Source organism: Mustela nivalis (genome assembly GCF_964662115.1).
Source record: "Mustela nivalis genome assembly, chromosome: 9".
Classification (NCBI taxonomy): domain Eukaryota; kingdom Metazoa; phylum Chordata; class Mammalia; order Carnivora; family Mustelidae; genus Mustela; species Mustela nivalis.
The window spans coordinates 107,373,531-107,398,770 of NC_139028.1; the positions used below are offsets into that span (position 1 = coordinate 107,373,531).

At 52.3% G+C, this 25,240-nt stretch overlaps 1 protein-coding gene and 1 pseudogene across 2 annotated transcripts; both read right to left on the bottom strand.

Moving 5' to 3' along the window:
* Positions 1 to 987: 987 nt before the first annotated feature.
* LOC309840397 lies at positions 988 to 3,710 on the bottom strand (annotated as a pseudogene). The gene is made up of 4 exons: positions 3,650 to 3,710; positions 3,430 to 3,524; positions 2,128 to 2,235; positions 988 to 1,299 (listed from the first exon to the last, which is right to left on the bottom strand). The product of its transcript is annotated as an uncharacterized misc_RNA (transcript).
* A 5,368-nt stretch (positions 3,711 to 9,078) lies between these two features.
* On the bottom strand, positions 9,079 to 12,172 carry PRG2 (proteoglycan 2, pro eosinophil major basic protein). Its single transcript, XM_082747967.1, has 7 exons — positions 12,087 to 12,172; positions 11,734 to 11,768; positions 11,452 to 11,521; positions 10,537 to 10,856; positions 10,101 to 10,232; positions 9,510 to 9,621; positions 9,079 to 9,249 (listed from the first exon to the last, which is right to left on the bottom strand). The coding sequence occupies exons 3-7, from the start codon at positions 11,507 to 11,509 to the stop codon at positions 9,191 to 9,193; spliced, it is 681 nt and encodes a 226-aa protein (XP_082604093.1). The 5' UTR covers positions 11,510 to 11,521; positions 11,734 to 11,768; positions 12,087 to 12,172; the 3' UTR covers positions 9,079 to 9,190.
* Positions 12,173 to 25,240: the final 13,068 nt, after the last annotated feature.

Consider the following 25,240-nt stretch of genomic DNA (forward strand, 5'->3'; position numbering starts at 1 on the left):
ATGGGAGCCAAACGAAGCAGGAGGGACAGTGCCCCACTGCGCCCCCATGAGGCAGTCCTCCGGCAGTGGAAGTGGAGGAGGCCGGACGGGGAAGGCCCACGGGGAGCTCACCAGCCCAGTGGGTGCCTGGCCGCTCCCGCGAGGCTTCCCCACCCAGCCCGGGGCTCCACTGGCAGTCCTCCAGCGTGTGCAATAATGAGATGGAGTTGGGAAATGCTGTGGGAAGTCTGAGTTTTGGGCCAGGAGAGGCTGGAAGACAGAGCCTGGAGGGGTCCAGGGACTGCCAGGGGAGGTCTGAAGGGAGGGGGCTCCGAGGCAGGGGCTCCACACCTCAGGCTTAGAAGGAGCAGACGAAGGGCAAACACCTTTCACATGAAGTCAGCTGCCAGCAGTGGAAAGCATGGTACGTCAGCGGTCGCCTGTGTGGCAAGCGGTTCTCCTTCCCTCCTTGGCTGGCCGGCGGGGACCAGGACTATCAGGGTGCTTCCCACATGCCCCTTCTAGCTAAGGTGCACCCAGCTCTTCCCGGGGCGGGGGGGGGGGAGGCAGTGTGCTAAGAGCTTCATGAATTAGCTGGTTAAAGTATGCTTCTTGCACATGATCGTCGCAATGACCCCAAAAGATAGATGTTATCATCATCCCCATCTCACAGACGGGAAACGTGAGGCTTAGTGGAGGTAGTAACTTGCCTGGGTCTCAGCCTGCAAGAGGCAGAGCTGGATGTGGATGGCGGCAGGCTTACTCCAGCACAGATGGTCTTAGCCTTGGAGCTAGCTCCCTCACATCTGGCTTCCATGCTGCTCAAAGCTGGCGAATTACCCGTCAGCCAGCCCTAATTCCCACAGCTTCCCTTCGTCCTTCATCCGTACCTTCCGTTCACATCTCCTCCTCTCCTCTGTCACTCCTTGTGGCCCTCATATCAGAGGAAGGATAGCAGCCCCCCAGCCCCAAGCCTAGCGCGGTCGGTGAGGCTGGAGAGCCCCCATCTGTCTCCCATACAGGGTACCCCATCACCTGGTTTTACTTCGAGGGATCCCTACATTTCAGCCCTCCTCACAGATGATGTGGCTTCTCCGGCTGGGGGAAGGTGTGAGTTTGGAGAGGTATATTCAGAGAACTCAAAGGGACAGCGTGTGAGAGGGTGCCTTGCCACTGCTTTCCCTTGCTCTGGCCCCAGTCCCCCTCACCTCTGGTCCATAGGGCTACACAGTTGCCTTCCCCATTCACAGGCTGCCCTGAGGCTCAGTATCCAAAATTCCAGCGTCTCCCATCAGTCCATTGAAATCTCCCGCACGGGAACTAAAGAAGTGATAGGCTGGGTCATAGGGCAGAGGTCCCAGGAGACAGACCCAGGGACCCCAGAGAGGGCCCACTGAGTGCTCCTTTCCCCTCTCACCACCCAGTGGGGAGCCAGATCTGCAAGAGACCCGTGCCTGAGAGTTTGCAGGCAATGCTGATGCAAGCGCGGCCAGCGTTCCCCCATCACACAGAACACGCTTCTCCATCTTCACAGTGCATACGATCTCCTGGCATTCTTCTTAAAATGCAGATTCCAGTTCAGGAACTCTGGGGTGGGGCCCAAGATTGGGCACTTCTGACAAGCTACCTGGTTTGCCGATGTTGCTGGCCAGGGACCACACACGCGTAGCACACTCCATGGCATTTATTCATCCACAATCCAAGAGCTGCCTTGAGAGAGGGGCTCCATTTTAGAGATGAAGAAACTGAGACTCCAAGGAAGTCATTCAGCTAGTAGGTGACTAAGCGGGGCGTGGAGCCTATCTCCTGACTCCAGTGATGCACCAGGAAATGTTCAACGGCCAGCTCCAGGGGAAGGGGAGAACACAGAGGGCAGGAAGAACCCGGATTTACAATTGCCCATTTCCAGTGCGTACCTCCTCTGGAGCAGATTTCAAGCTACAGGCATGAAGTCCGTGAGCGTGGAGCTGGGATGAGATGCCCAAAATCATCGGTCCCCCAGACCCAGTCCAAGCCAGCTCCAGTGCCACACTGCCTGCTGCTTGAGGCTGGCCTCAAGGGCTGAGATGCGGCTAGACGCCAGCAGGGGGTCCCTGGAGACAGTCAGAGAGAACTTCCTGTCCCCAGGGAGGTTGGTACCTCACCTACCCAGCCCTTGAGCACGCCTCCAATCCAGGCCTGCCCTTCATTGACCCGTCTGGCCATGCGCAGGACGTGATGATCTGAGTGGGAGTTGTGTATGGAGACAAACACCTTCTGCAGACATTCAGCAGAAAGAAGAAAATGTAGGGTAGAGAATTCGCCGGTTTTTCTCAAGTCTCTGAGCCTCCAGGAGAGAGCTTCTTATCTCTTTGTAGGTCAGATATCAATGACCTACTTGCCCTTCTCAATCCCATCTTGTGTCCCTTGGTCAGGAGTTTTTGCAAAAACTAATAATACTCAGAATAATCAAAACTTCCATTTGTGAGAGTTTTAATGACCCAGGGACTATTCGAAATACTTCCATGTATTATCTCATTTAATCCTCAACCACATCCCTAACAAGATGGTACTATATATCTCCAGTTGACAAAGAAGCCCCAAAAGGTGAGCTGACCATCCCAGCAACGGAGCCAATGTCAGGCAGAGCCGGGACTAAACACGGGTATATCAAATACCAAAGCCACTCATGCAGACAGTGGTTCTTAAAGTGCAGGCCCCAGACCTACAACACCACCATTACCTGGGAATTGTTATACGTGTAAACTCTCAAGTCCTGCCCCAGATTTGCAAAGCCATAAATGTATTTTAACAAGACCTCCAGGAGATCCTGACACACACTATGCTTTAAGAACCACTAATCTCAAAAGGAAGAGGTTGAATCTGATCTCCTCCTCACCTCCAGTCATCCACTGTAGCATCTCTGCAACTTACCTGAGTGTTTACAAATTTCTCAAGGTTCCGCACCAACGGGAAGCAACACGTCTTGCACCCAGGACTGCCTGGGTTTAAACTTTGTCCACTTCCTCGGGGCACTGAAAGTCCTTGTCTAGGGCAGCTGGGTTGGAATCCATGGCCTAGTCACCCTCAAATGTGTCCCAATAGCCAGAAGACTTGGTCTCCTCTCATTCTGACTGAATCACCTTCTGGGTCAAGGCAGAGTCTCCCTCCTGCTCCCCTAAACATTCCAGATTCTGACTCAGGTCTGTCTGTGCCTCCCAGCCGTCCAGATTGGGAGCATTATTCTCTGGGAAGAAGGGGTAACCTAAAACGATCTCGGGGGTGCGGGGGTCCTCCCTTCTTCCAGGACCATGGACAGCTCTGAAGGCCCACATGAGCCACCATCTGTAACCGATACTGGAAGGATCTCCTTAGCACGGGGTGAGGTGAGAACACTTGGGTCGTAGACACAAGTGGGTAAGATCCTGACTTCTGGCTGACACCACAGGTGTGTATTCTGGGAGGAGGCACCTCGGAGAAGTCCTTCCTCTTCACAGGTGGTGGGGTTTTCCTCTGAAGTAACCCTGGCAGAAAGTTTGGGTCACAGTTCCGAGTCCAGGAGAAATCTAATCAGAGATGGGCTGGGGGTCAACCCAAGGGGGGCAGCTGTGGCCCTGGCCCTGTGAGGCAAAATACCTGCAAGATAAAGGAGAAAAAAGAAAGGTTGGTGAGACAGGAAGGGGAGGCTTACCCAGATGGAGAGCAGCAACTGTCCCTAGCAGGAGAAAGGGCAGGAGCAGGGGGCCTTTCATTTCCACCCAGGCTTGGGACAGGGACACAGCTCCCCTTCCCTCCTTGTGGGTGCCTTGTGTGTCTGCACAGCCCCTGGCAGACAGGGGACAAAATCCTTGTTTAACCAGTTGATTAAAGGGCAAAGATTGGTTAGAGCACTCTTTCCTCCCCAGAGAACAGGCACTGAACTGGAGAATTAAGAAAAGGATGTGGGATGTCAGCTCAGGTGCAAAAGTCCCTTTTTCCTGAAAGCCCCGTCCCTGCTCCCCCAGACGGCCCTTAGCTCAGACCCTTGCCCCTGCAAGAACGGGCCTGCTCTGAGTCAGGGACACTATCATTCATACTGGGAAACAAGGGGGAAAGGATGCTGGCCACGGTGGTCCTGAGGACGGGCTTCCAAGTGGGTCAAGCACTCACCTCTGGGAATCTTGGATCTCCACTCTCAGTGCTTCTGGCTTTTGGGCCCCAGAGGAGGCTGGGTTAAGGCTCTCATGCTGGGCTTCTGGGGAAGCTGGAAGAGGCAAGGATGATTGCCCCCTGCTGCGGGGGAGCACAGAGGAGCTGATAATAAGAGTTTTGTTCAGTCCTCTCACCTTTGAGAACTGCTGTCTTTTGAGACTTCGGAGACCTATGTCCCAGGGCTCTCTTCCCATGTGCGTATCCAGACACCTTGCTGTGCTCAAGAGTACCCCAGCTGACTGTTGTCTAGGCATTATTCCTGCCCCTATAGTGTCCTAGTCTGAACAACACTCCTTAACCCCAGGAGCAGCCTTCCCCTGGTCAGTATCCCAGCTAATGAGGTGGGGAATCCCAGGGAGCTGGGAGACCATGTGGGGAGCAGGTAGGAGGCCAAGGGAGGCTCTGCCCTCCTGAGTACTCACTTATCTCAACCAAGTCCTCTATATGCATCACACCCCTGATTCCTCATCTTCACCTCATTCCATGAGAAGGTACGCTGATCCTTACTTCACAGATGAGGAAATGAGATTCAGAGAGGGAAGGCAACTTGCCAAGTTTGCACAGGAAGTAGGAGAACTGGGATTTCTAAGTCTTTTTGGTTGGAAACCCTTGTCTCTCTCTGATTCTGTCTCAGTCTTTACCTGACTCTCTGTCTCTCTCTCTCCTTCACTTACTTCCTTTCTCTCCATGTCCTCTTCCTTCCCCCTCTCCTCCACATCTTTAATCTCCCTCTCTTTCGCATCTTTAAAATTGTATGCTCATTTTTTATGATGTGGCTCTAGATCAAGGTTCTCAACCTTCCTGCTTGCAGGAAAATAGTTCTTTGTTGGGGGCTGGGGGGTGTCCTGTGCATTGGAATGAGTTTAGCAGTATCACCTCCCTGAGTCATGATGATCAGAAATGTCTCCGTGCATGCCCAAATGTCCTCTGTCACCCCATCAGCTTCTAGATCACTGATCTAGAACATGTAAAACATGCCATTTTGTCCAATCTCAAGGCATAATCTTATGGCCAGGAGGCAGCAGCCAGAATGGAAAGCTTCATGCAGAGTTGTTGAGACACTCCAGGCCGCCCCCTCTCCATCCCCATCTCCCACCAGCATTCTATCACCACCAGGGGTGGGACTAGAGGGATGTGAGCAAGGCACTTGCCTCAGTTGCAAAATTGAAGAGCCCACTAAAGAATTCAGTAGTCAAGAGAAACACTATTTTAATGTAATCTTTATTAAAAATAAAAATACATGCAAAAAATCCACAATTAACAAAATAGCAAACTTTGAATCAATCGAGCTCTGGCCAAATTCATTGCAGTCCAAGAAGAGGTCACCAAGCGCTGAGCCCTGATTTTTCTGGATATCATCATCAAGAGCTAGAGGACTTGTGGGGGTGGGTGTCTGTCTCAACTCTGTGCCATCCAACCAGGCAGCACACATCTGATTCTTGGATTCCAGCCCAGCACACCAGTACCCAGAATACCAGAGAGGTAGCCCAGAAGGTGAAAAGGCCTGAGTCCTCCCCTCCTCTGTGGTCTCAGGGGACCTACAAATGGAGAAGTACCTGAGAGATCATTTCTGTGCTCAGTTGCAGAGTAACGGTCTTGCCCACTATCTCCCCAGCCCAACAGACTTGACTCTCAGCTTCTCTTCCTGACTCAGGGACGGGGAGCTGGGTCAATTTCATGCCCCCAAAACCTGGTCCAGATTTTGAACTTGAGATCTCCCTAGTGGGAGAGCTAGACCCCCTCCCATTTTTCTTGCCCATCCTGGGCCCAGCCAAGGATATCATTTCCTTAGTGTTTGGGGTGACCAGCAAAGACAGCTTGCACCATGATAAGCTTTACATGTGTCTTTTCATTGGAACATCCATTTCATAATGAGACAATGGCTTCTCAGAGTGCTTAAGACACAGCAAATCAGTGACAGGCCTAAACCCAGGCCTTCTAGCCTCTTAGCCTGCCCACGGCTCCGTTCGCTCTGCCTCCTCTCCCAGACCTCTCCTCTGCAACTGGCCCCTCTTCACACTCACCCTATTTTCTTTACACACAAACCCAGAGTGAATGCACTCTTGGAGTCATGCCCAGATCCAGACTCAGAAGGTTCCCAGGCACCCAAACGCCTCTTTCACGGCTCTTTCTTGCATGAATTCCCCACAGGAGATCTCCATGGACTGGAAGCCCCACTTCTGTCACAACACACAGCCCCAGCAGACAAGATGGATGAGGACCAAGACAAATGCAAAGACAGTCCATTGACTTCAGTGACCTCCTCACTGACGAGTGAAGCTTGTCTGATTCCAAAATAATACTGTTGAAGATCCTCCATAGACCAAACACCATGTTCCACTAAGGCTTTAATCTCCGTGATCCTACTTACTTAATTTTTATAATCATCCTGCAAATTAGGAATTGTCTTCTCTAACCTCCATATCTACCGCACAAGAGTTTAAATGCGTTGACACAACTAGTAAGAAGCGGCACGTGTGACGCCGTCAGATTCCCACATCCCTGCTTTCTTTGATAGGCCCAGCTGTGTTAGCCCCAGACATTCCGGCCAGTGGGGCCAACATCTCCAGCACACATGAGACTCCAATCCTCTGGCCAACTGTTTACATTTCTATTCACAGGATCCAAACACTGCCTCTTGTCTCGAGATTCAGCCCTGCCCCACATTGTGCAGAGGGCGGGTCTCTCCATCTGGAGGGACAGCGTGGTGTGATGTATCCTGGAATCCTGAGTCCAAAGTCAGCCCATCTGTGGCTCCGTTTTCTCCTCCAAGAGCAGAGGCTCGTGGCAGGACCTCCATCTAATGAGCCAAATTCCCAGAACAGTGCCTGGCTCATGGGGTTGGGAGGCGGCCCTTATCAGGAAGCCAGGACTAGAACTGCGACCCCAATCAACAAGTAAGCACTGTGTGTTGATTGAACTCCTGCTGTGTGCGTTACACAGTGAAACGAACTCCGAGGACTCCGTCCTAAAGATGCAAGTTAGCTTCTTCAGAGCTCAGTTAGCATCTTGTTGGAGATGAAAAAATGACACACAAACCCACCTTTGGGGTTGCAAGGCCAGTCCTCTTGTTTCATTTTTTACTTTTTTACAACTTTTCTTGTGGACATATAACATGCATCCTGTAAAATGTACTAGAGGGTGGACTGCTCATGGGATTTTCACAGAGAGAATGCACTCTTGGAGTCATGCCCAGATCCAGACCCAGAAGGTTCCCAGGCACCCAAACGCCTCTTTCACGGCTCTTTCTTGCATGAATCCCTCACAGGAGATCTCCATGGACTGGAAGCCCCACTTCTGTCACAACACACAGCCCCAGCAGACAAGATGGATGAGGACCAAGACAAAGTCCACCACCACTTAGCATAAAGCCTGGCACCTAGTAAGTGCTTAATCAATGGGAAATAGCGTTACTCTTTATTATGCATATTGGAATAAAGGGAAGCTATGCTTTCCTACAGCAGAATATAGTCTATGAGGATAAGGAGTGAAAGGTCTACTTCAGCGGCATCCTCCGCAACCCGCAGCCCCAGGCTGAACCCAGAAGTGTCCCAGAATTCCACCATCTTTGAAGTCAGCAGACTGTCACAGAACAGCAGCTATAATGGGCTGCATTCTGATTTCTGTCTTTCTCAACTAACCATGCAAGCTTGAGCAGGCAGCTTCCCCCGTCTGGGCCACACTCAAAAAATTCAGGTTCCTGATTTGCCTCTGGAAATCTGAAGCCACCTGTAATTCTATGTATTTGAAGAGTCCGGGAGGAAAAGTCGCTTTAGGGCATTGACTCCTTATTTTCTGCTAACCTCCTTGGTTGAGTAAGGATTTGGAATGCTTTCCTTCCCCGCCTCCGACTGGGACTCCCTCCTGTCCAACTGGATTGGAGTTCTATGCCCCAAGATGAACTCAAGGGTAAGAGAGTGTGTCTTGCCTCTCCATGGTGCTTCATCCCTAGGTGACCGTGTTCTGGAAGCAACCAGCCACAGGATCCTAATGGTTGAAAAAACATTCAACCGTAACAGAGGGCTGAGTCACAACACTGGCCTCATTTAGAGGTTCTGCCTTGGGTCCATCTTTGCATAGGCCCGTAACTTCTCTGAGCCTGGTTTTGTGCGACGGGGTAATAATTATCGATCACACAATGTCAGCAGGGGGTACTTCATGGGTGTGCAATAAGCAGTAACAATTAGTAGATGTTGTTGTGCTTCTATTATAAACAACTGTATGTTCCCGAATGGCTGGAAGCTGGGTCTTCCTAGGTCTTATAGAGAGTTGGCCCTACAGCATGCTGTCTTATATTGGGTTTCCCCAGAAACAGGTCCTGAGACAAGGATTTGAGTACAAGTGGCTTATTTGGGAGGCACAAGGACACTTGTAAGGAAGAGGACAATTCAGAGGGATCGCAGGAGACAGCCAATAACATGTGCATTATAAAGCCAGCTGCCTCCGAGGGTAACTGGCAGTTGATCCCCCTGGGTAACCCTAGGAAACAGTACCCAATACATGCCTTAGAATTAATCCATTTGAAGGGCAAGAGACTGGGACACTCGTACTTCCACTCCTGCCTGTTGTGGACTGTTCCCGGGGACATGTTAATTCCCTGGTCCACTAAGGCAACCGCACTCTGTAAGGAGGAGGAAAAGTCCCTGCGTTAGAGATGCCAGCGCAGGACTGGGAGAGTGAGTCCCGCTGGAAAGAAGAAAACAGGTGGGGGTCCTGACAGCACCTGCTGTGCATGTGCCAGTCATTAGAAGTCGTGTGAAGAGCTCCCTGAGCCCTTTCTCCCATCTTCAAGAAGACCCTCCGGACCCCACCCCATGCTCCAGCCGCCTTGCTAGGAGAGACGGTGGAGTGGGGAGGGTGGTCATTGCAGGGCAGAAAGTTCGTGGGTGGAGCTAAGCCGAGAGAATCAGTGACCAGAGGAAAAAGGAGTCAGTTTCAGGAAAGCAGTTTTATTGCTGGGGGCTGGAAGCAGGGGCAGCAGGTGGGGAGGGGAGGCAGCTACCCGGGAGTGGGTGGCTCTGGACTCCTGGCTGGGTCTCGCTCAGTAGGAACAGATGAAGGGGAGTTGCCTGCGGCAATGAGTGCGACGCCAGTGACCTCCTGTGAAGGCAGAACCGGAAGGGGCCTTCAGCCTCTGGTTCCCCCTGACTCTGCCCCAAGAGGGCCTCCCCCCTACCACCCCGCCCCATTCCTGCCTCCTTAGAGAGGGAGTCCGAAGACTCAGCAGGCCCCCCGCCCCAGGCACAGACCTGTCCCAGCACCGCCTCTCTGAGCCCCTCCCATCCCACCACTGCGTCCACCCCACTAAACCCCCCCATCGACCCCCGCCTCCCCATCCTTCATCCCTACTCCCACTTCACCTCGGGTACACAGGGCCACACATTTGCCACCCCTGGCCCGGGGCTGGCCAGCAGCCCAGTATCCAAAATCCCAGCGACTGCCATCAACCCAGCAAAAGCGTTTCCAGCGACCCTGGAGGAGGCAAGAGCAGAAGATGTGGGCGTCGGCAAGCATGAAGGAAGAGCAGATAGGCAGAGCTGGAACTGTCCCAGCCCACGTTTGCCCTCGACCACTGGGCCCTGATGGACACTGTCCTAGTCAGCTGCAATGCTGACCCACAGTGATCATCACCACCACATTCTATGCATGGCAGTGATGCACTCATCCATCTGGCCCAAACCCATTCCAGAGATGCAGAACCAGGCTGACTGTCTCACCCAAGTCACACAGACAGACAGACAGAGGCTAAGCAGAATTTGGCCCCAAACCTCCTCACTCTGAATCCTTGGTTCCTCCCAGTGCCTAGGCAGCCTCCTGGGTATCTCACCCCAGCTGTTCGTCTGTCCCCAGTTCTTTGGAGAATCAAAGGGGAAGCATAGACAGAGCTGCAGCAAGGTGAGCACTGGTTGAGGTCAGGAGTGCTCCCCATTTAGAGCCGGGACCCCTCTTACGCAGCCTACGACCCTGCCTCCGATCCAGACTTGGCCCTGGTTGAGCCTGCTGACTGAGCACTGGAGCCGGCGATTGAAGTAGATGTTGTGGACAGAGATGAGGTTGCCCCTGTAGCATCTCCGGCAAATAAACTGTGGGACAGGAGAAAGGAGGAAGGATGGAGTGACCCCCTCAAAGGAACTCATGCAACCTTAACCTTGGGTCTCCAAATCCTCAAAATCCATCCTCTCCACCCCCATGCCCACCTCCATGGCCATTTGAAGGCTGGAGATCTGTTTCCACGGGCCGCCCCCCATCTTACCCTGACACCTGGGCAGGCCCCAGCCCCTGTTGACACCCCCAGGCTCTTCAGTGAGGCAGATACGGATGCGGAGGCTGGAGGCATCTGTCCCCCCACCCCTCCACAGGCCTCAGCTTCAGCCCCAGACCACTCACCTGAGCTGAATCAAATCTCCTCGCTCTCCTCACCAGGAGGAAGCGGCGACAGTTCTTGCACCCAGGGCTGTCCTCCAGTTTCACCGTGTCCTCTTCTTTAGGGCACTGAAATTCCTCGTCCTCTGCATTCAGGGCTAGGGAAGACTCTACAGACCCCTCCTCCTCAGGGGCATCTTCACTTCCAGAGTACTCCTCCTCCTCTTCCTTGAGCAGCGTCAGCTCCCCCGGAGGGGCCTCCTTTGCCTCGTTTTCTGGCATCTCCCCATCCTGAGGCACGGCCTCATCTCCTAAGAAGCTCTCAGAGTTCGATGTTTGAGTCCCTGGCAGGGAGAAAGACCAGGTGTCCCTTCTTCACATCGACCCCTTGTTCTCCAGCACCACGGACAGCGTCTGTCTTGACCCTGGGGGGGGGGGGGCCTGGAACACAGGAGGAGCCTCCCCTTCCTTATCCTCCCATAAGAGGTCATGGTGTTAAGAGCAAGGACTCAGATTCAGACAGTTGTAGATTTGCGTACTGGTTCCATCCCCTATTTGCTTTATTTTTCCATCTGTGGTATGGGTACACAATATTACATACCTCATGGGATGCTGTGATGTTTAAAGGACATAATGCATAGAAAAGGCTTTAGCATGACACACTCAGTGAGCTCAAGGTAGAAGGAAGCTATTATTATATTCGTCATTGGTATTGGGCAGAGAGGACAAAATCAAAAATCAAAATCAAAATCAAAAATGTCACAACAGAGATGCCCTGAGGAGCCCCTTCGGCTCCTGGCTATAGAGCCTCTGCTCCTCCAGGTGTGCAAAGATCCTGGTGTACGGCAGGGCCACTGAAGGAGATGGTTCTGTGGCTGCGACCCCATGTACTCTAGAAAGGAACAAAGTGGAGCGAGACTGAAGGACAAGGAGACTTACCCAGATGGAGAGTTGAAACTGTCCCCAGTAGAAGAGCCAGAAGCAGGGGGACTTTCATCTCGGCTTTCTTCTGCAATGAAGAACACAGCTTGTCACACACACACACACACACACACACACACACACACAACCTTGGGAGTGGGGTGGAGAAAGAGAAGGTATTACAAGAAGCCCCTGAAACTCCAGGATGCTGGGACCCTTTCTGAATGGAGTGAGGCAGACCGTGACAGGCAGCCGAGGCTGGCTTTCCTGTGAGCCTGCAGGTGACAAAGGGAATATTACCTTTATTGGTTTGTACTGAACGGGCCCCTCAGAGTCTGTGAAATGAGAGAGAACCAAGAATCAATGACCGTCGGCCTTCCCAGGAATGAATGGTGTTTGGCTAGTGCGTTCCCGCCTCACAGCTCCGAAAGCCAAACACACGCACCCCCATGTCCTCCACACTCCGCCTTCACAGCCGAGGAGGCCTTAGAAGGAGTATGAGAGTCTTGCCCCTGCCGACCCCTAGAAGCCACACGTAGTCCCAGCCAGCCCTCCAGAACCTCTCAGCCTGGGCCAGACCCCTCCCCGAAGGGTGAACACATACCCCCCTGAAATCAAATGAACACATTTCCCGTGAGAGGGAAAGCACTAACCTGCCCAGAGGTCTTCCTGCTCCTGCGGGGTTCACAAAGCTCAGACTCTCCTTTGACATTTTATAGAGGGGTGTCAGAGGAAGTTCCCCAGAGAAAGGAGGGTTTCTCCAGCCTGAGGGAAATGGGAGGGCTGATAAGAAGTGTTTCCTCTGCCCATTTTTTTTTTCAGAAGATATGAACAGACACTTCTCCAATGAAGACATACAAATGGCTATCAGACACATGAAAAAATGTTCATCATCACTAGCCTTCAGGGAGATTCAAATTAAAACCACATTGAGATACCACCTTACACCAGTTAGAATGGCCAAAATTAACAAGACAGGAAACAACATGTGTTGGAGGGGATGTGGAGAAAGGGGAACCCTCTTACACTGTTGGTGGGAATGCAAGTTGGTGCAGCCTCTCTGGAGAACAGTGTGCAGATTCCTCAAGAAATTAAAAATAGAACTTCCCTATGACCCTGCCATTGCACTACTGGGGTATTTACCCCAAAGATACAGATGTAGTAAAAAGAAGGGCCATCTGTACCCCAATGTTTATAGTAGCAATGGCCACGGTCGCCAAACTGTGGAAAGAACCAAGATGCCCTTCAACGGACGAATGGATAAGGAAGATGTGATCCATATACACTATGGAGTATTATGCCTCCATCAGAAAGGACGAATACCCAACTTTTGTAGCAACATGGATGGGACTGGAAAAGATTATGCTGAGTGAAATAAGTCAAGCAGAGAGAGTCAGTTATCATATGGTTTCATTTATTTGTGGAGCAAATATCATGGAGGACACAGGGAGATGGAGAGGAGAAGGGAGTTGGGGGAAATTGGAAAGGGAGGTGAACCATGAGAGACTATGGACTCTGAAAAACAATCTGAGGGTTTTGAAGGGGCGGGAGGGTGGGAGGTTGGGGTACCAGGTGGTGGGTATTATAGAGGGCACGGACTGCATGGAGCACTGGGTGTGGTGCAAAAATAATGAATACTGTTATGCTGAAAAGAAATAAAAAATAAATTTAAAAAAAAAAAGAAGTGTTTCCTCACTTCCCTGGAGAGCCCACTCATCTGCTTCCAGATTCTCTCCTGACACCCCTTTCGGGAGCCTGGGGGCCTGCCTGGAACCAGTGGTTCTTGTCCTAGGGCGCACTTCAGAATCTCCCAGGGAGCTTCTCCAGAAGACACAGCCCCTCTGCTTCACTAATGGGACCGCGGACTGCCACAGGCATTTGGGAAATAAATCTATTAAGATTAAAGGTGTACCTATCACTGGCTCATTTTCACTCTTTGGAGACTGTCCTTTGGAAATAAAAGCACCTATAAGTAAGAACACTTTTTACAACGTTGCGTATTGCTTTCCCATTTGTAAAAACAGAAGTCTCCATGAGAACAAGGAGCTGGCTCTCCTCTGGATGGATAGGCAGTGAACAGGAGGGAGGAAAACAGGGCGTTCTGGGTGTGAGCAAAGGTGTGATGATGAAATGACCTTGGCATCAGCACAGGACAGTGTCCTTTCTCACTTAACTAAAGTTAACAGAGTACTCATTGGAAGGGGGTGGGGAAAACAGAGTACATCCCATCTTTTTTTTTTTTTTTTTAAAGATTTATTTATTTATTTGAGAGAGACAGAGTGGAGGGAGGGGCAGAGGGTGAGGCAACAGAAACAGATTTCCTGCGGAGCACGGAGCCTGACACGGGACTCGATCCCATGACCCGGAGATCACAACTGGAACAGAAATCAAGAACCCGTCTGTTGTTCAACCAACTGAGCCTCCCACGCACCCCAAGGACATCGCATCTTGAGCCAAAGAATGGAGAGACCCTTTCCCCCACGCCTACTGGCTTAAGGAGACAGAATGCAGGAATCAAGGACATGACTCAAAACCGAAAGAGACAGGAAGCTTCAAAAGCTGCATTCGCTCACCCCCAGCCCCAGGCCTCCCGAAGGGCCATTCTTTCTGTTGGACAAAGCTATTGCAATCAGAGCAATCAGACAGGATAGGGCCAATTCTTGGAGGCTAGCTGCTCTCAGGCACCCCAACCCGGAGGGAAGTCTCTCCTTTAGGCCCCATAATCCAGGTTAGCGGCCCTAGAAATTCTATTTCGTCAACATCCACTGGGGGGTGAGAGCAGTGGCTGAGGGTGTGGGTTCGGCAGTCAGAGAGTCCAAGCTGGAACCTAGTGTCTACCACATCATAGCTGTGTGACCCTAGGCAGGTTCCTTAACCTCTCTGTACCTCATTATCATTGTTTATAAAGTGGGGACAACTATCCCTACCTCCCTGGGTCGTCAGAAGGAACAAATGAGAGTGTGTGTGTGGCGGACTTGCTGTGGGCCGACGGGCCCCCTCTCTGCTTTCTGGTTTCTAGAATTCCACTTCCTGGGAATCTTGGTGGAGGGAAGGCCTCTCATTCTTGAAAAGAAAGTGCCGAATAGATTCCTAGCCTCCCTTGCAGTTCATGATATGACTGGGGCTCCATCGAATGGGAGCATCCAGTGAAGACTTGTCCTCCAGAGCTCGTGACCGAGAAGCGGAGGCCAAGAAGACCTCTCCTGGCTGAGCCAGTGGTGTAGACCCAGTTCCTGGGGTGGCAGTGTCCATGATGCCAGAGGGGGGATCCAGGGTCCAGGCCCTACGCTGCTAGCCACAGGGTCTGAATCACAACAGCAGTGGTAGTCAGGGCCTCCCCACACCCCTCCTAAGGCCTGGTTTTGGCCCCTGGTTCTCTTCCTGCAATTTTATTGAACTACCTCGTTTCCTTTCAATAAATTCGTTTTTCTGCTCTATATCCGGTGGGGAGAGGTTCATCTGCGTGCCCCAGAACCCTGGCTGAGACAGATGTTAGCCCAGGACCTGGCATGTAGTCACTGCTCAGTCAATGACAGCTGCTCCTGTGAACAGATCTAGAAGTGATCCAGGTCCAGGTCCCTGGGACTGACCCACATTAATCAAACTCCCAAGAGACCAATGTCTACATCTGGTGCCAAGGACATCATTTAGGTTGACCTGAACCCACTTAGGGCCTTCTGACGCACACATTCTCTCCCTGCCTCACAAGCTACAAATGTTGCTCAATTTGTGTCAGTTTATCATACAGCATAGAAGAGTAATAGGATGTTGTGGAGCCGTAAGACCTGTTCCTTCCCAGGAGGAAATTTATACTTAGTGCAATTGGTGGTAGGGAGTTGGCAGGGGGGAGTGTCCCAAAGGAATGGACTTGAAGATTTCCTGGAAAAGAATCTGGGGTCAGCAGGTCAAGAAATATGGGCAGAGAGAGAGAGGTTCAATCCAGGCCAGAGGTCCCCCCACCTTCTCCCCCTCAGACCATAACAAGCTGGAAAGTCCCTTCTAGTTCCAAGCTCTGCTCCTACAGCTGTGATGTCCTCCGGGAGTTAGACCTCCGGGCGACCAACCACCTGATAACTGGGTTTGGCCAACATCCCTTTGGGGCAGATAAGATAAGCGGTGGCGAAAGACCTAACATCGTCCCAGGGCTGAGCCGCTGGGAGATAGGGCCCCGGGCCGTTGCTCTGTGAAATCAGCCTCACAGCAGCCCCTCTGACCCTTCCCTGTGTGGACGCCCCAGCGATGGACACTGACCAAGACTGCTAGAGCTGGAGGGGTCCTTGGTGATGACCCAGTCTGGTCTCCACATCCCAGCCATGGAGTGCGCCCCCTATTGGACTCAGACGTCCCTTTCCCAGATTCACTGCTCTCCCTGCTCCCACTGAGAGACGACCGTCCAGCCCCTCCAGTCACCTACTCGCCATGAGGTGGGTGACATTAAGTCTTTGCAGTCTGTGGCCTCCCAACCCCACTCGCCACCCTTCAGTATCTCCCCAGTTCACCGACTTCACACCATGTCTGCTGCTGCCTCCCAGCCCAGGCTGCCATGTTTGGTGACGTACGTCAGAGCCCGTCGTCCCCATGCTCCCCCGTTCAGTGTCTCCCTTCGGCACTAACAACTAAGCCAAACTCGTGCCCGATGCCTACAAGTGGTAGTCTGGCTCTTGCCGATCTGCCCGACCTCAGTGGTAGGAGTGATCTTTCTGAGGCTGGATTCTGCTCCCTGGGCCAGGCTGGGCCTTCATACTGGATCCTTCTGTCCGTCAGGTCTCAGCTCAAAGGTCACCTCCTCAGAAAAGTCTTCTTGAGAACTCTTTCTAAAGAAACCACCCCCTGGTCAAATAATAAAATCTTTAAAAAAAAAAAAAAAAAAAAAAAAAAAAGAGTGCCTGGCTTGCTCAGAGGGTTAAGCCTCTCTGCCTTCAGCTCGGGTCATGATCTCAGGGTCCTGGGATGGAGTCCCACATCGGGCTCTCTGCTTGGCAGGGAGCCTGCTACCTCCTGCCCCACCCCCCAACCTGTCTGCTTGTAATCTCTCACACTCTCTCTCTGTCAAATAAATAAAATAAAAAGAAAGAAACCCCCCCCATCCCACTCACACATCAAGTTACTTTGCTCCATATTGTTCCATGTATTTCCGTCTGAGCATTTGCTAAAATCACATGATCTTATGTATTGGTTTCTTGTTTATGGTCTGCCTCCCTCAGGACGAAGTAAGTTCCATGAGAACAGGGACGTTCTTTCTCATATACTGCCTGCAACTCGACCCAGAGCACAGAAGAAGTTTTCCCATTATATGTTGCATGAATTAATCAACTTGAACTCTACACCTGGAGAAACTCCAGCTGAGTTTCGTTCCAAGATAAACCCATTAATGTTCTGAGCTCCACCTGCCATGGGCACAACTCTGACCCAGCCTCTGTGTTCTGGGACATTCATGTATTTATTGGTTCATTCACTCATTCATTCGCTCATTCACCAAATACTCAGAGATGGTCTCTAGCTTAACAGAATGAATCTATTCACCCCTAAAACATGGCATTGTATTGAGTAGACACTTAGAAGGACAGAACTTAGACACACTGGAAGATACAAATTCTCAGTGCTACCAGCAGGCAGGCAGAGAGGGCTTCCTGGAAGAGGTGTTGCTTCAGCTGGGCTCGGAAGTGCGAATAGACAAGATAGGAGAGGCAGAAGAGGAGTGGGACACCTTTCTAGAGACCAAACCGTGCCCTGGTACTGCTGGAATTTGAACCAGGGTATGAATGATTTGGTGTTTCCTAGAGGAAAAGTCAAATCATGAGGGGCTTCACTGCTTTGCACCAAAGCCATGCTCCGACAAGCGGTGTAGACTTGGTGGCGGGTTCCTCAGCCCCCTCCTACACCTCTACACCACAGTAATCTTGTTTCTGCCCACCCATTGCTCCACAGGAACTACTCTTGCCATGGTCCCCACTGACCGCCCAACTGCCAAGCTCTCAGACTTTCTTCAGCTCTTATCCTACTTGACCTGTGCCATACATTACACCTCGTCTCTTTCTCCTTCTTAGAAACTGCCTTAGCAACATTCCTTCCCAGTTTCTGCTGGTGGTCTCGCCTTCCTTGCCGCTTCCAGTCGGCGACAGGAGAAGAATGAGGCACAAACAAGTCAGCTGCTCAAGACTGGGCGCAGGAAACAACAGTCGAACAGGACTGCTGCCACTTGAGCAACGCCACCGTCTCACTTTTATTGGATAGAAACAATAGCCAACAGAAGGACTGATGAAGGTCAAACGTTAATCCCGTCTTGCAGACAATCAAGGAGGAGGATAAAGTTTCTAGTTAAACAAGCACATTCAAAGGACTCCTCTAACTAACAACGGGCGCTTCTGGGAAGAGAAAGGAGCGATATCGGGAAAAGGGAAGCCCGCGGTTTGCGTTCCACCCGGAGCTGACCGGGCGTGGGCGGGCCGGCCATCCCCGGCTGCCCAGCTTCACGGTCGTACATCGTCCTCCTCCCCAAAGACCTGTTGCCAGCATATGTATTTCTTAAGGCCATATCTAAATGTGCTTGGTAACTAGTAAAATCCTCCAGGGGTTACAGTTTAAGTAACGAATTGTTCCGAGGGGCAGCAGCACTTCCTCTTCTAGAAAGTTAAACATTAGCAATCACCTGGCTTCCTGGTGCCTTCTCTTCTCTTCTCTTCTATGGCGCCATCTCCAGCTACCAAATAGGGACCAACTGCTCCAACCACAGCCCTGCTCCTCGCCAGGTCTGGCCACCACTACAGACACACATATATGGCTCCTTAATAAGTTCCCAATGATTGTCTCACAAGCATTGCGAATTCAACACATGCCAGACTGAATTCACCCACACACACACACACACACACACAACTCTGCTGTGGTCCGTTTCCCAAGAGAAGCCACCTGCTTGCACCCACGCCAGGACACTGGGGCCATCTCTTTCTTCAGCATCTCGTCCACCCCCAGCACCACTCCTCTGCTGCTTTCCCGATTCACTGCGGACCGTCTTTCACCTGGATCATTTCAATGGCTCCAAATTACTCTCCTTGCCCCAGGCCTTACCACCTTTCCCTGCCCATAATACTTTGTCCAGAGGCTACCGAAGTGAGCTATCTAAAATCCTCCTGTTTTCCTCTCACGCGTGATCTCTGTGGCGCCATGCTTTCACATCCAAGAATCCTTGGATCTTTCCTTGGAATTTCGCATCCTTTCCTCCCTAACCCCTGTTCCACCCCTCCTCTTTGCCTACCTTCCAACCAAGGACTGCCTCCTCTATGAAGCCTGCCCTGATTCCCCCAGGGAGAGTTAGAAGGGAGCCTAGTCAAGGCTCATCTCTTTCTGTCCCAGCCCCATCGCATCTCCCCGCAGCTCTCGTCTTGCTCTGTCTCCCCAGCACACTAGGGCATGCCCACCTGCCTATCTTGGGAGCCTGCACCGTCCTGGACACGCACTGGGGGCTCTATCCATGTTTGCCGGTGAAGTGAATGAGCGACGGAAAGCAATTCTTGGTTAAGATTGCCACAGGCGGAGCCAGGCCCATCTCCCCAAAATGGGATCACAGGCAGGAATTCTAGTAACAGTAACAATGTCACCAGTGAAGTCAGGAAGCTCTTTCCGCGGGCTCCGGGCTCTATGTGCTCCCTGTCATTTACCCTCATCAACGATCCTACGATCCTACAAGGCGGGAACACGGTTATCTGTAAAGGACAGACAGAAGGACTGAGGCTCCGAATGGGTAATTGTCAGGGAAGCATCAAAACCAGGATTTGAGGGACGCCTGGGTGGCTCAGTTGGTTGGACGACTGCCTTCGGCTCAGGTCATGATCCCGGAGTCCCCGGATCGAGTCCCGCATCGGGCTCCCAGCTCCACGGGGAGTCTGCTTCTCCCTCTGACCTTCTCCTTGCTCATGCTCTCTCTCACTGTCTCTCTCTCAAATAAATAAATAAAATCTTTAAAAAAAAAAAAAAAAAAACAGGATTTGAGTGGAGGGCCTGCCCTCTTCCCCTCTGTACCCCGGTCCCCCATGTCAGCACACGACTCACACGAAGCACCCCCACTCGTTCCCCAATGTGCATGGCAGGTGGTGAAGGGTGATGGGATGGGAAGCTTGGGAACAAGTTCCCTGGAATTGAAAAGACCCTGGCCCCCCTCAGCAAGCTCCTCGTCCCACACTCTCTGTCTGCCCCTCTAGGAGCTAAGTTAGGGATGACAGCCTCACGGGCTTTGGGGGGCGCCTAACCGAGAAGATGGTCGTGCAACAATCCAGGAAACGCCTGGCAAGCACTAGGTCCTCAACAAACAGCAACCCTGGACCGTATCTGCATTTTAGGAAGAAAGAAAGTAAGGCCTGGAAAGGTGATGTGATGGTCCAAAGTTCATGTAGTAGCAAATGATGGTGGCTTGAACAGGAATTTTAAGTCTTCCGCCACCCACGAGGAGAGATTTCTCAGCCTCTTTCATGTACTCATCTCTGCGTGGGACAGACACATCACAGCCCACCAAGAGGAGCCAGGTCAGGAGCTCCCGGAACCCCAAACAGTAGCTTTGCTCTCCCCAGCGGAGAGCTCAGAACAAAGACAGAGCTAGTGATTGTGATCGAAGGTTCATTGGGTGAGAGGGGCCTGGGGTGGGAGGTGGGGGGCCTGTGAGGTCTGTGTCCAGAGCGCTCACCCAGAGGAGGACATGGATGGGAGAGGTGGGCAGGCCATGGGTCCTGGAGTAATGGGCTTTCGGGTTTGCTGGTCTCAGCACACAGCTGGACACAAGCCCACTATCCCAGTGGTTAGCTCCTGTCAGTTAGCTCCTGGAAATGATGGAGAGCACCCCCCAGGGAAGGGGAACTGGGGACCTCGGGCTCTCCTCTGAGATGGGCCATCCTCTTTTGGCCAGCCGTAAGAGGACAGGATTTGACTCCAGTGTCTGCCTCTCCTTCCCTCTGCATTCATAGGGCGGCCCCAGAAATACCCCACACTTCTCCAAAACCTCCTGGTTCAAGTTACCCCACAGTTTCTGCAAACAAGTCCCTGTGAGTGGGGACAGAGTCTCAAAGTCTCGGGGCTCCTCTGTCATCCTTCCTCTCTTCTGAATCTCCCTCGGGGGGGGGAGGGTGTCTGTCTGTCTGTCTCTGTCTGTCTCTCCTGCTCACTCTCTCATATCTGTCCGATATTTCTGGAGTCCCCATCCTATGGCAAATAGGGGGCAACCCCCCCCGGGATACAGCAGGTAGTACAAGATACACTACCTGCCCAATGGAGTTCCCAGCCAATGGAAGACACATGCTAAGCTTCCTTTTAATCCATATGTTAGCTGCATATGGACTGCAGCTATGAGCTCTAGGGGCCAGGCTCCTGGTACCACGGAGGCCTGTCCTAGGTCAAGGGCTGGAGAGTAAGGCAGGCGGAGCTGAGGGCTGATGGACCGGCAGCCAACCATGGACGTTAACTATGGCTGGGTGGGGCATGTTCCAAACAAGGAGAATTAAACCATTTTTGTTTCAAATAGTGCATTTGAGGGCACCCAGGTGCTCAGTCACTTAAGGGTCCCACTCTTCTTGATTTCGGCTCAGGTCATGATCTCAGAGTCCTGAGATCAGGCCCAGCATTGGGCTCTGGGCTGGACGTGGAGCCTGCTTAAGGTTCTCTGGCTGCCTCTGTCTCTGCCCCTCCTCCCACCCCACTCTCTCCCTCTCAAATAAGTAAATAAATAAATAAACATATACTGCACTTAGCTTTTACTAGGACTCTTCATTTATAAGAAGCAATAGCAGCTCTTAATGAAGACCTACTGTGTGCCAAGGCCAAGGACTTTTCATGTGGAGCCTCACTGGTCCTCCCCAGTCTCTGGGGTCGGCACTGGAACCCCCGGTTCAGGAAAGGGAACAGGCAAAGGCAAGTCTGTGCCTGGTTCAGGGGCGCCCAGCCTGAGGAGGCAGGTAGGCGGCGCACGGCTGTCCGTCTCGCCCCCAGCCATCCCTGGGCTCTGCAGGAATACACCGCCCTGCCCCTGGTAGTTGACATTTCTGCACTGACTGCTGGAGAAACAAAGGGTAGAGCAAAAACTAAACATAAAGATTGATATTTCTCATTGACTTTGGCTTAAGAATTGGGGTAATTAGTCTATTTTTTGTCTCTGAAGTTTCTCATTCTACACAGTACGAGGGAATCTGTATTGTTTTAGGCAGAAACAAGCCAGGCAAATGCTTGCACGACGTTTTCTGTCCTGAACCAAGACAGTGACATGTTGACCCCACCAGGAGTGACCCGGGACCACTCCTCACTCTGCCCTCCCCCTGCCCCTCCCCCGCCATCCCCCACCCGAACCCACAGAGGTGACTAGTGCCACCAGAAGCCAGACCACAGCCTGCTGCTTTCATTAACCCACATAATCCTTACAACTCTGTGATGCAGTCCTGTCGCTACCGCCTTTTACAGATGAAGAAACTGAGGCGTCATGAACGGAAGTCCCAGAGCTCATGTGGGGAAGAGCTGGAGGCTCTTGGGCTGGTCTTGGACCAAGCCCCTGCCTTTCATTGTTCCCTATGTTCCCTCCGGTCCTCCCACAAGCTCCCCCGTGCTTCCCGTCTCCACTACAGGGGAAGAACTGAGGGGCTGCCGGACTTGGGGTCCTCGAGGTCCCACAGCTGGCCAGTGCCTGAGTGGCCCAGAGCCCTTCCCATGCCCCCAGTACACGAGTCCACCCGGGGCCTGGGAGGGAACACTGGGCCCAGGAAACAGAAGGCTGAGGGACCCATGAGCATATGTTAGAAAGAAAAAAAAAAATCAAAACCTGTGGAGAGTGGCTGGTGCGACCACAAGTTGTGGTCCTGGGTTTAACCACCTGTCCGCAGCCCTCCCTGTGGTGACTCACGGTGGCCTGTGTGACTCAGACTGCAGCGTGTCCGGGAGCCCTCAGACGCGTCCCACCTCAGGACTCCTCGCTGTCAAACAAGGACTGGAGTGTGTGCCTTGAAACCCAGGGGGAAGGGTCCTCCCAACTATGTTAGATGAAAGACTCTATCTCCTGGAGTCACACCCAACACATTTGGGAATCATCTTCCCCTGGGCTGGCAGGAGAAAGAGATCCAGGAACAATCTGGGGTCAGAGGGCAGCAACGCCTCTAGCTAAAGAACAGTTGGAACCAGGTTAATGGACAATGGTTCTTGGATGCCACGTCACTCCTTAGAAACTCTCAAGGTAGCTCTGTCGATGACATCTGGCCCCGAGTTCTCTTCTACCTCCAGTCCCCACCCACTGGCCTAGGCTGCTCTCAAGGCTCACTGTCATCTGGGACCCCCAGCTCAGGCAGCAGAGGGGGACAGAGTGGGGCATAACATTCCAAGATGTGTTCAAGGGCACACCCCAGGGTTGGGCGGTTGGGGGATAACTGAGGGGGAACACAGCCAGAAGATGGGGTTTAAGCAGCCGTGCACAATGGCATTTGGGTCAACTATCTGATGACATAAAGAAGGGCTTATTTCAATGACCATGCGTACACAGTCGGAAACAGGCCAACGAGTTCACCGTGGCCATTTCTGAGCAATGCCATTAACAACACCTCTTTCTCAAGCACTGTGTATTCTGATCTGTTTCACAACCACTATACGTTTCCTACGCAAGAACGAACATAAAGAAACGGCAAAGTCTAAAAGGAACAGGACCTACGCGTCAGATCCAGATTTTTTTTATTTTTTTTTTCAGCGTTCCAAAATTCATTGTCTATGTGCCACACCCAGTGCTCCATACGGTATGTGCCCTCCATAATACCCACCACCAGGCTCCCCCAGATTTAATTACCTACTCCACAACGTGCTCCTTTGAATGACCTTGGACGGGATGGCCCACTTGGAGCCTGAGGCTCCTTGTTTGTAAAATAGGGCTGGTGAAGGAAGACTGTCACCCCAACTTCCCAGTCCGTGCCTTCCCCTGCTCTTTACAGGGCAGGTGTTCTCCTAACAGAAGAGCCCTCTGTCCCAGGCTCGGCGCCACGGCCGAGGCGGGGGGCAGATTTGCATCAGCCCCTCAACCCTGAAGCTGGGAGCCAGAGAGAGAGGTTGCTCTTGGAGCCCGTTGCCGAGCCAAACCAAAACTTGCGAAAGCACTGCGTTGCTCCTTTCTTCGTTTGAAAGGGCGGTTGGTCCCCTTTGAGGAAGCAGGTGCAGGAAGGTGGCTCCCACAACAGAAATATGAGGCTGTGCCCTTGGGCTCCTTCTCTAGCTTACTCATTTTCCCCAGACATTATCTCTGACTCTCTCTGGATAGAAGTGTTCTCTGCACTTCCTGGGAATCCAGACACCTTTTTTTTTTTTTTAATAACAGCTTGTGATATAATACACCTACGATATAAATCACCTACTTAAAGTGTACAATTCAATGGCTTTCAGGACATTCAGAGCTGTATCACCCCTACCAGCTTTAGAAAACTGTCGTCTCCCTGAGAAGAGCCCCTTCAGCCTTCGGCAGTCCCTTCTCCTCCCCCAGCCCTAACCCTAACCCCCAACCCACTTTCTGCCTCTCCAGATTTGCCTGTTCTGGACATTTCACAACGGAGTCGTGCTGTCTGTCTCCTGGGACCGGCTCTTCCACCCAGCACAACGTCCTTATGGCTGAAGCGTGTTTCCGTTTCATTCCTTTTTAATGACGAGCAATATTCCATTATAGGCCACCACATTTTATTTATCCTTCACCAGGGGTGGACACCAGGCATCCTTCTCAAATTTAATATATCTCCTGTAATGATAGCAGTGACCCTTGGGCACCTGCCGTATGCTACAGGCGCTTGACCCAAGTTCTAACCCTTACAACAGCCCGGGGGAGGCAAGGCTGTTTCTCCTGTCACCTGATGAAGAAACCAAGATATCGAGGTGAAGCGGCCCCTCCAAGGTTGCACTGGTGACAGAGCAGGAATCAAAGATGGGTTGGCCTCGCCCCCACCCCCGTCCATGTTCTTCTCATTGCACCGCAGTTGTCCCCTACCCCCGTGTGCTCTGCTCTCTCCTTCTAGTTGGCTCTGTGGCCAGAAAAAGAAAGAATCCTCTCCTTAGGGAGGGTTCATTGAAGGAGCCCTAGCAGGCACCATGTGGGGGGGCCCAGCACGCATTAGTCACCGAGCTGGGGGGCCGCCTCGTGGGGCTCATTGCCCAGGTGATGAGATGTCATCATGCAAGGAGACAGGTGCTGGTCCCCGGGAAGGGTAGGACCCAGGGCTGGGAATGCAGGGCTGCCGGAGAGCCCAAGGAAGGATTTTTAGAGGAGACAATATTTTGAGCAGGACCCCTAGGGACTAGGCAGACGGCCCTGGCAGAGGCAAGCCTACGCTGGGGAATGGGTGTGCTCATCGACCCAGAGATCAGGAACCTGGGTCCACAGGGATGAGTTCTGTCCTCCTAAATGCAGGCTGGGAAGAGTAGCGGAGAGGTTGGAATCACACTGTGAGAGCCTGCACGCCAGGCTGGCGTCTGAGCGGTGTCCTGTGGGCAGCAGGAAGCCACCGGAGGCTTGGAGCAAGATAACAAGGTAAAAGCCATCATCCGTGAACACTCTGGTGTCTGGTGTTCAGACCCAGGTTCCCAGGCCCCGGAGATGATCCTTCCGCAGTCTGAAGCTTCAGACGCCCGTGCTTCTGACGTCCGTGCATCTTTGTACCCCCAGCACGTAGGACGGGACCTGATGCCCCGCAGCGGCTCGATAAACATGTACGGAATGAATGAATGACCGAAAGAAGCACTCAATCAATCAATCAGCCGGCCAGCCCCTCTCCTCTCCCGGCTGGGCTGGGCGGTGTATGTTCCAAATTCTCCCACC

Excerpts from the sequence above, each read along its gene's own strand:
- PRG2 (XM_082747967.1), bottom strand. The coding sequence starts at position 11,509 with ATGAAAGTCCCCCTGCTTCTGGCTCTTCTACTGGGGACAGTTTCAACT. Across the intron at positions 10,857-11,451 it reads AGTTTCAACTCTCCATCTGG|GGACTCAAACATCGAACTCT; the intron begins GTAAGTCTCCTT and ends TCTCCCTGCCAG. Across the intron at positions 9,250-9,509 it reads TGTGGCCCTGTGTACCCGAG|GAGGTCACTGGCGTCGCACT; the intron begins GTGAAGTGGGAG and ends CTGCCTTCACAG.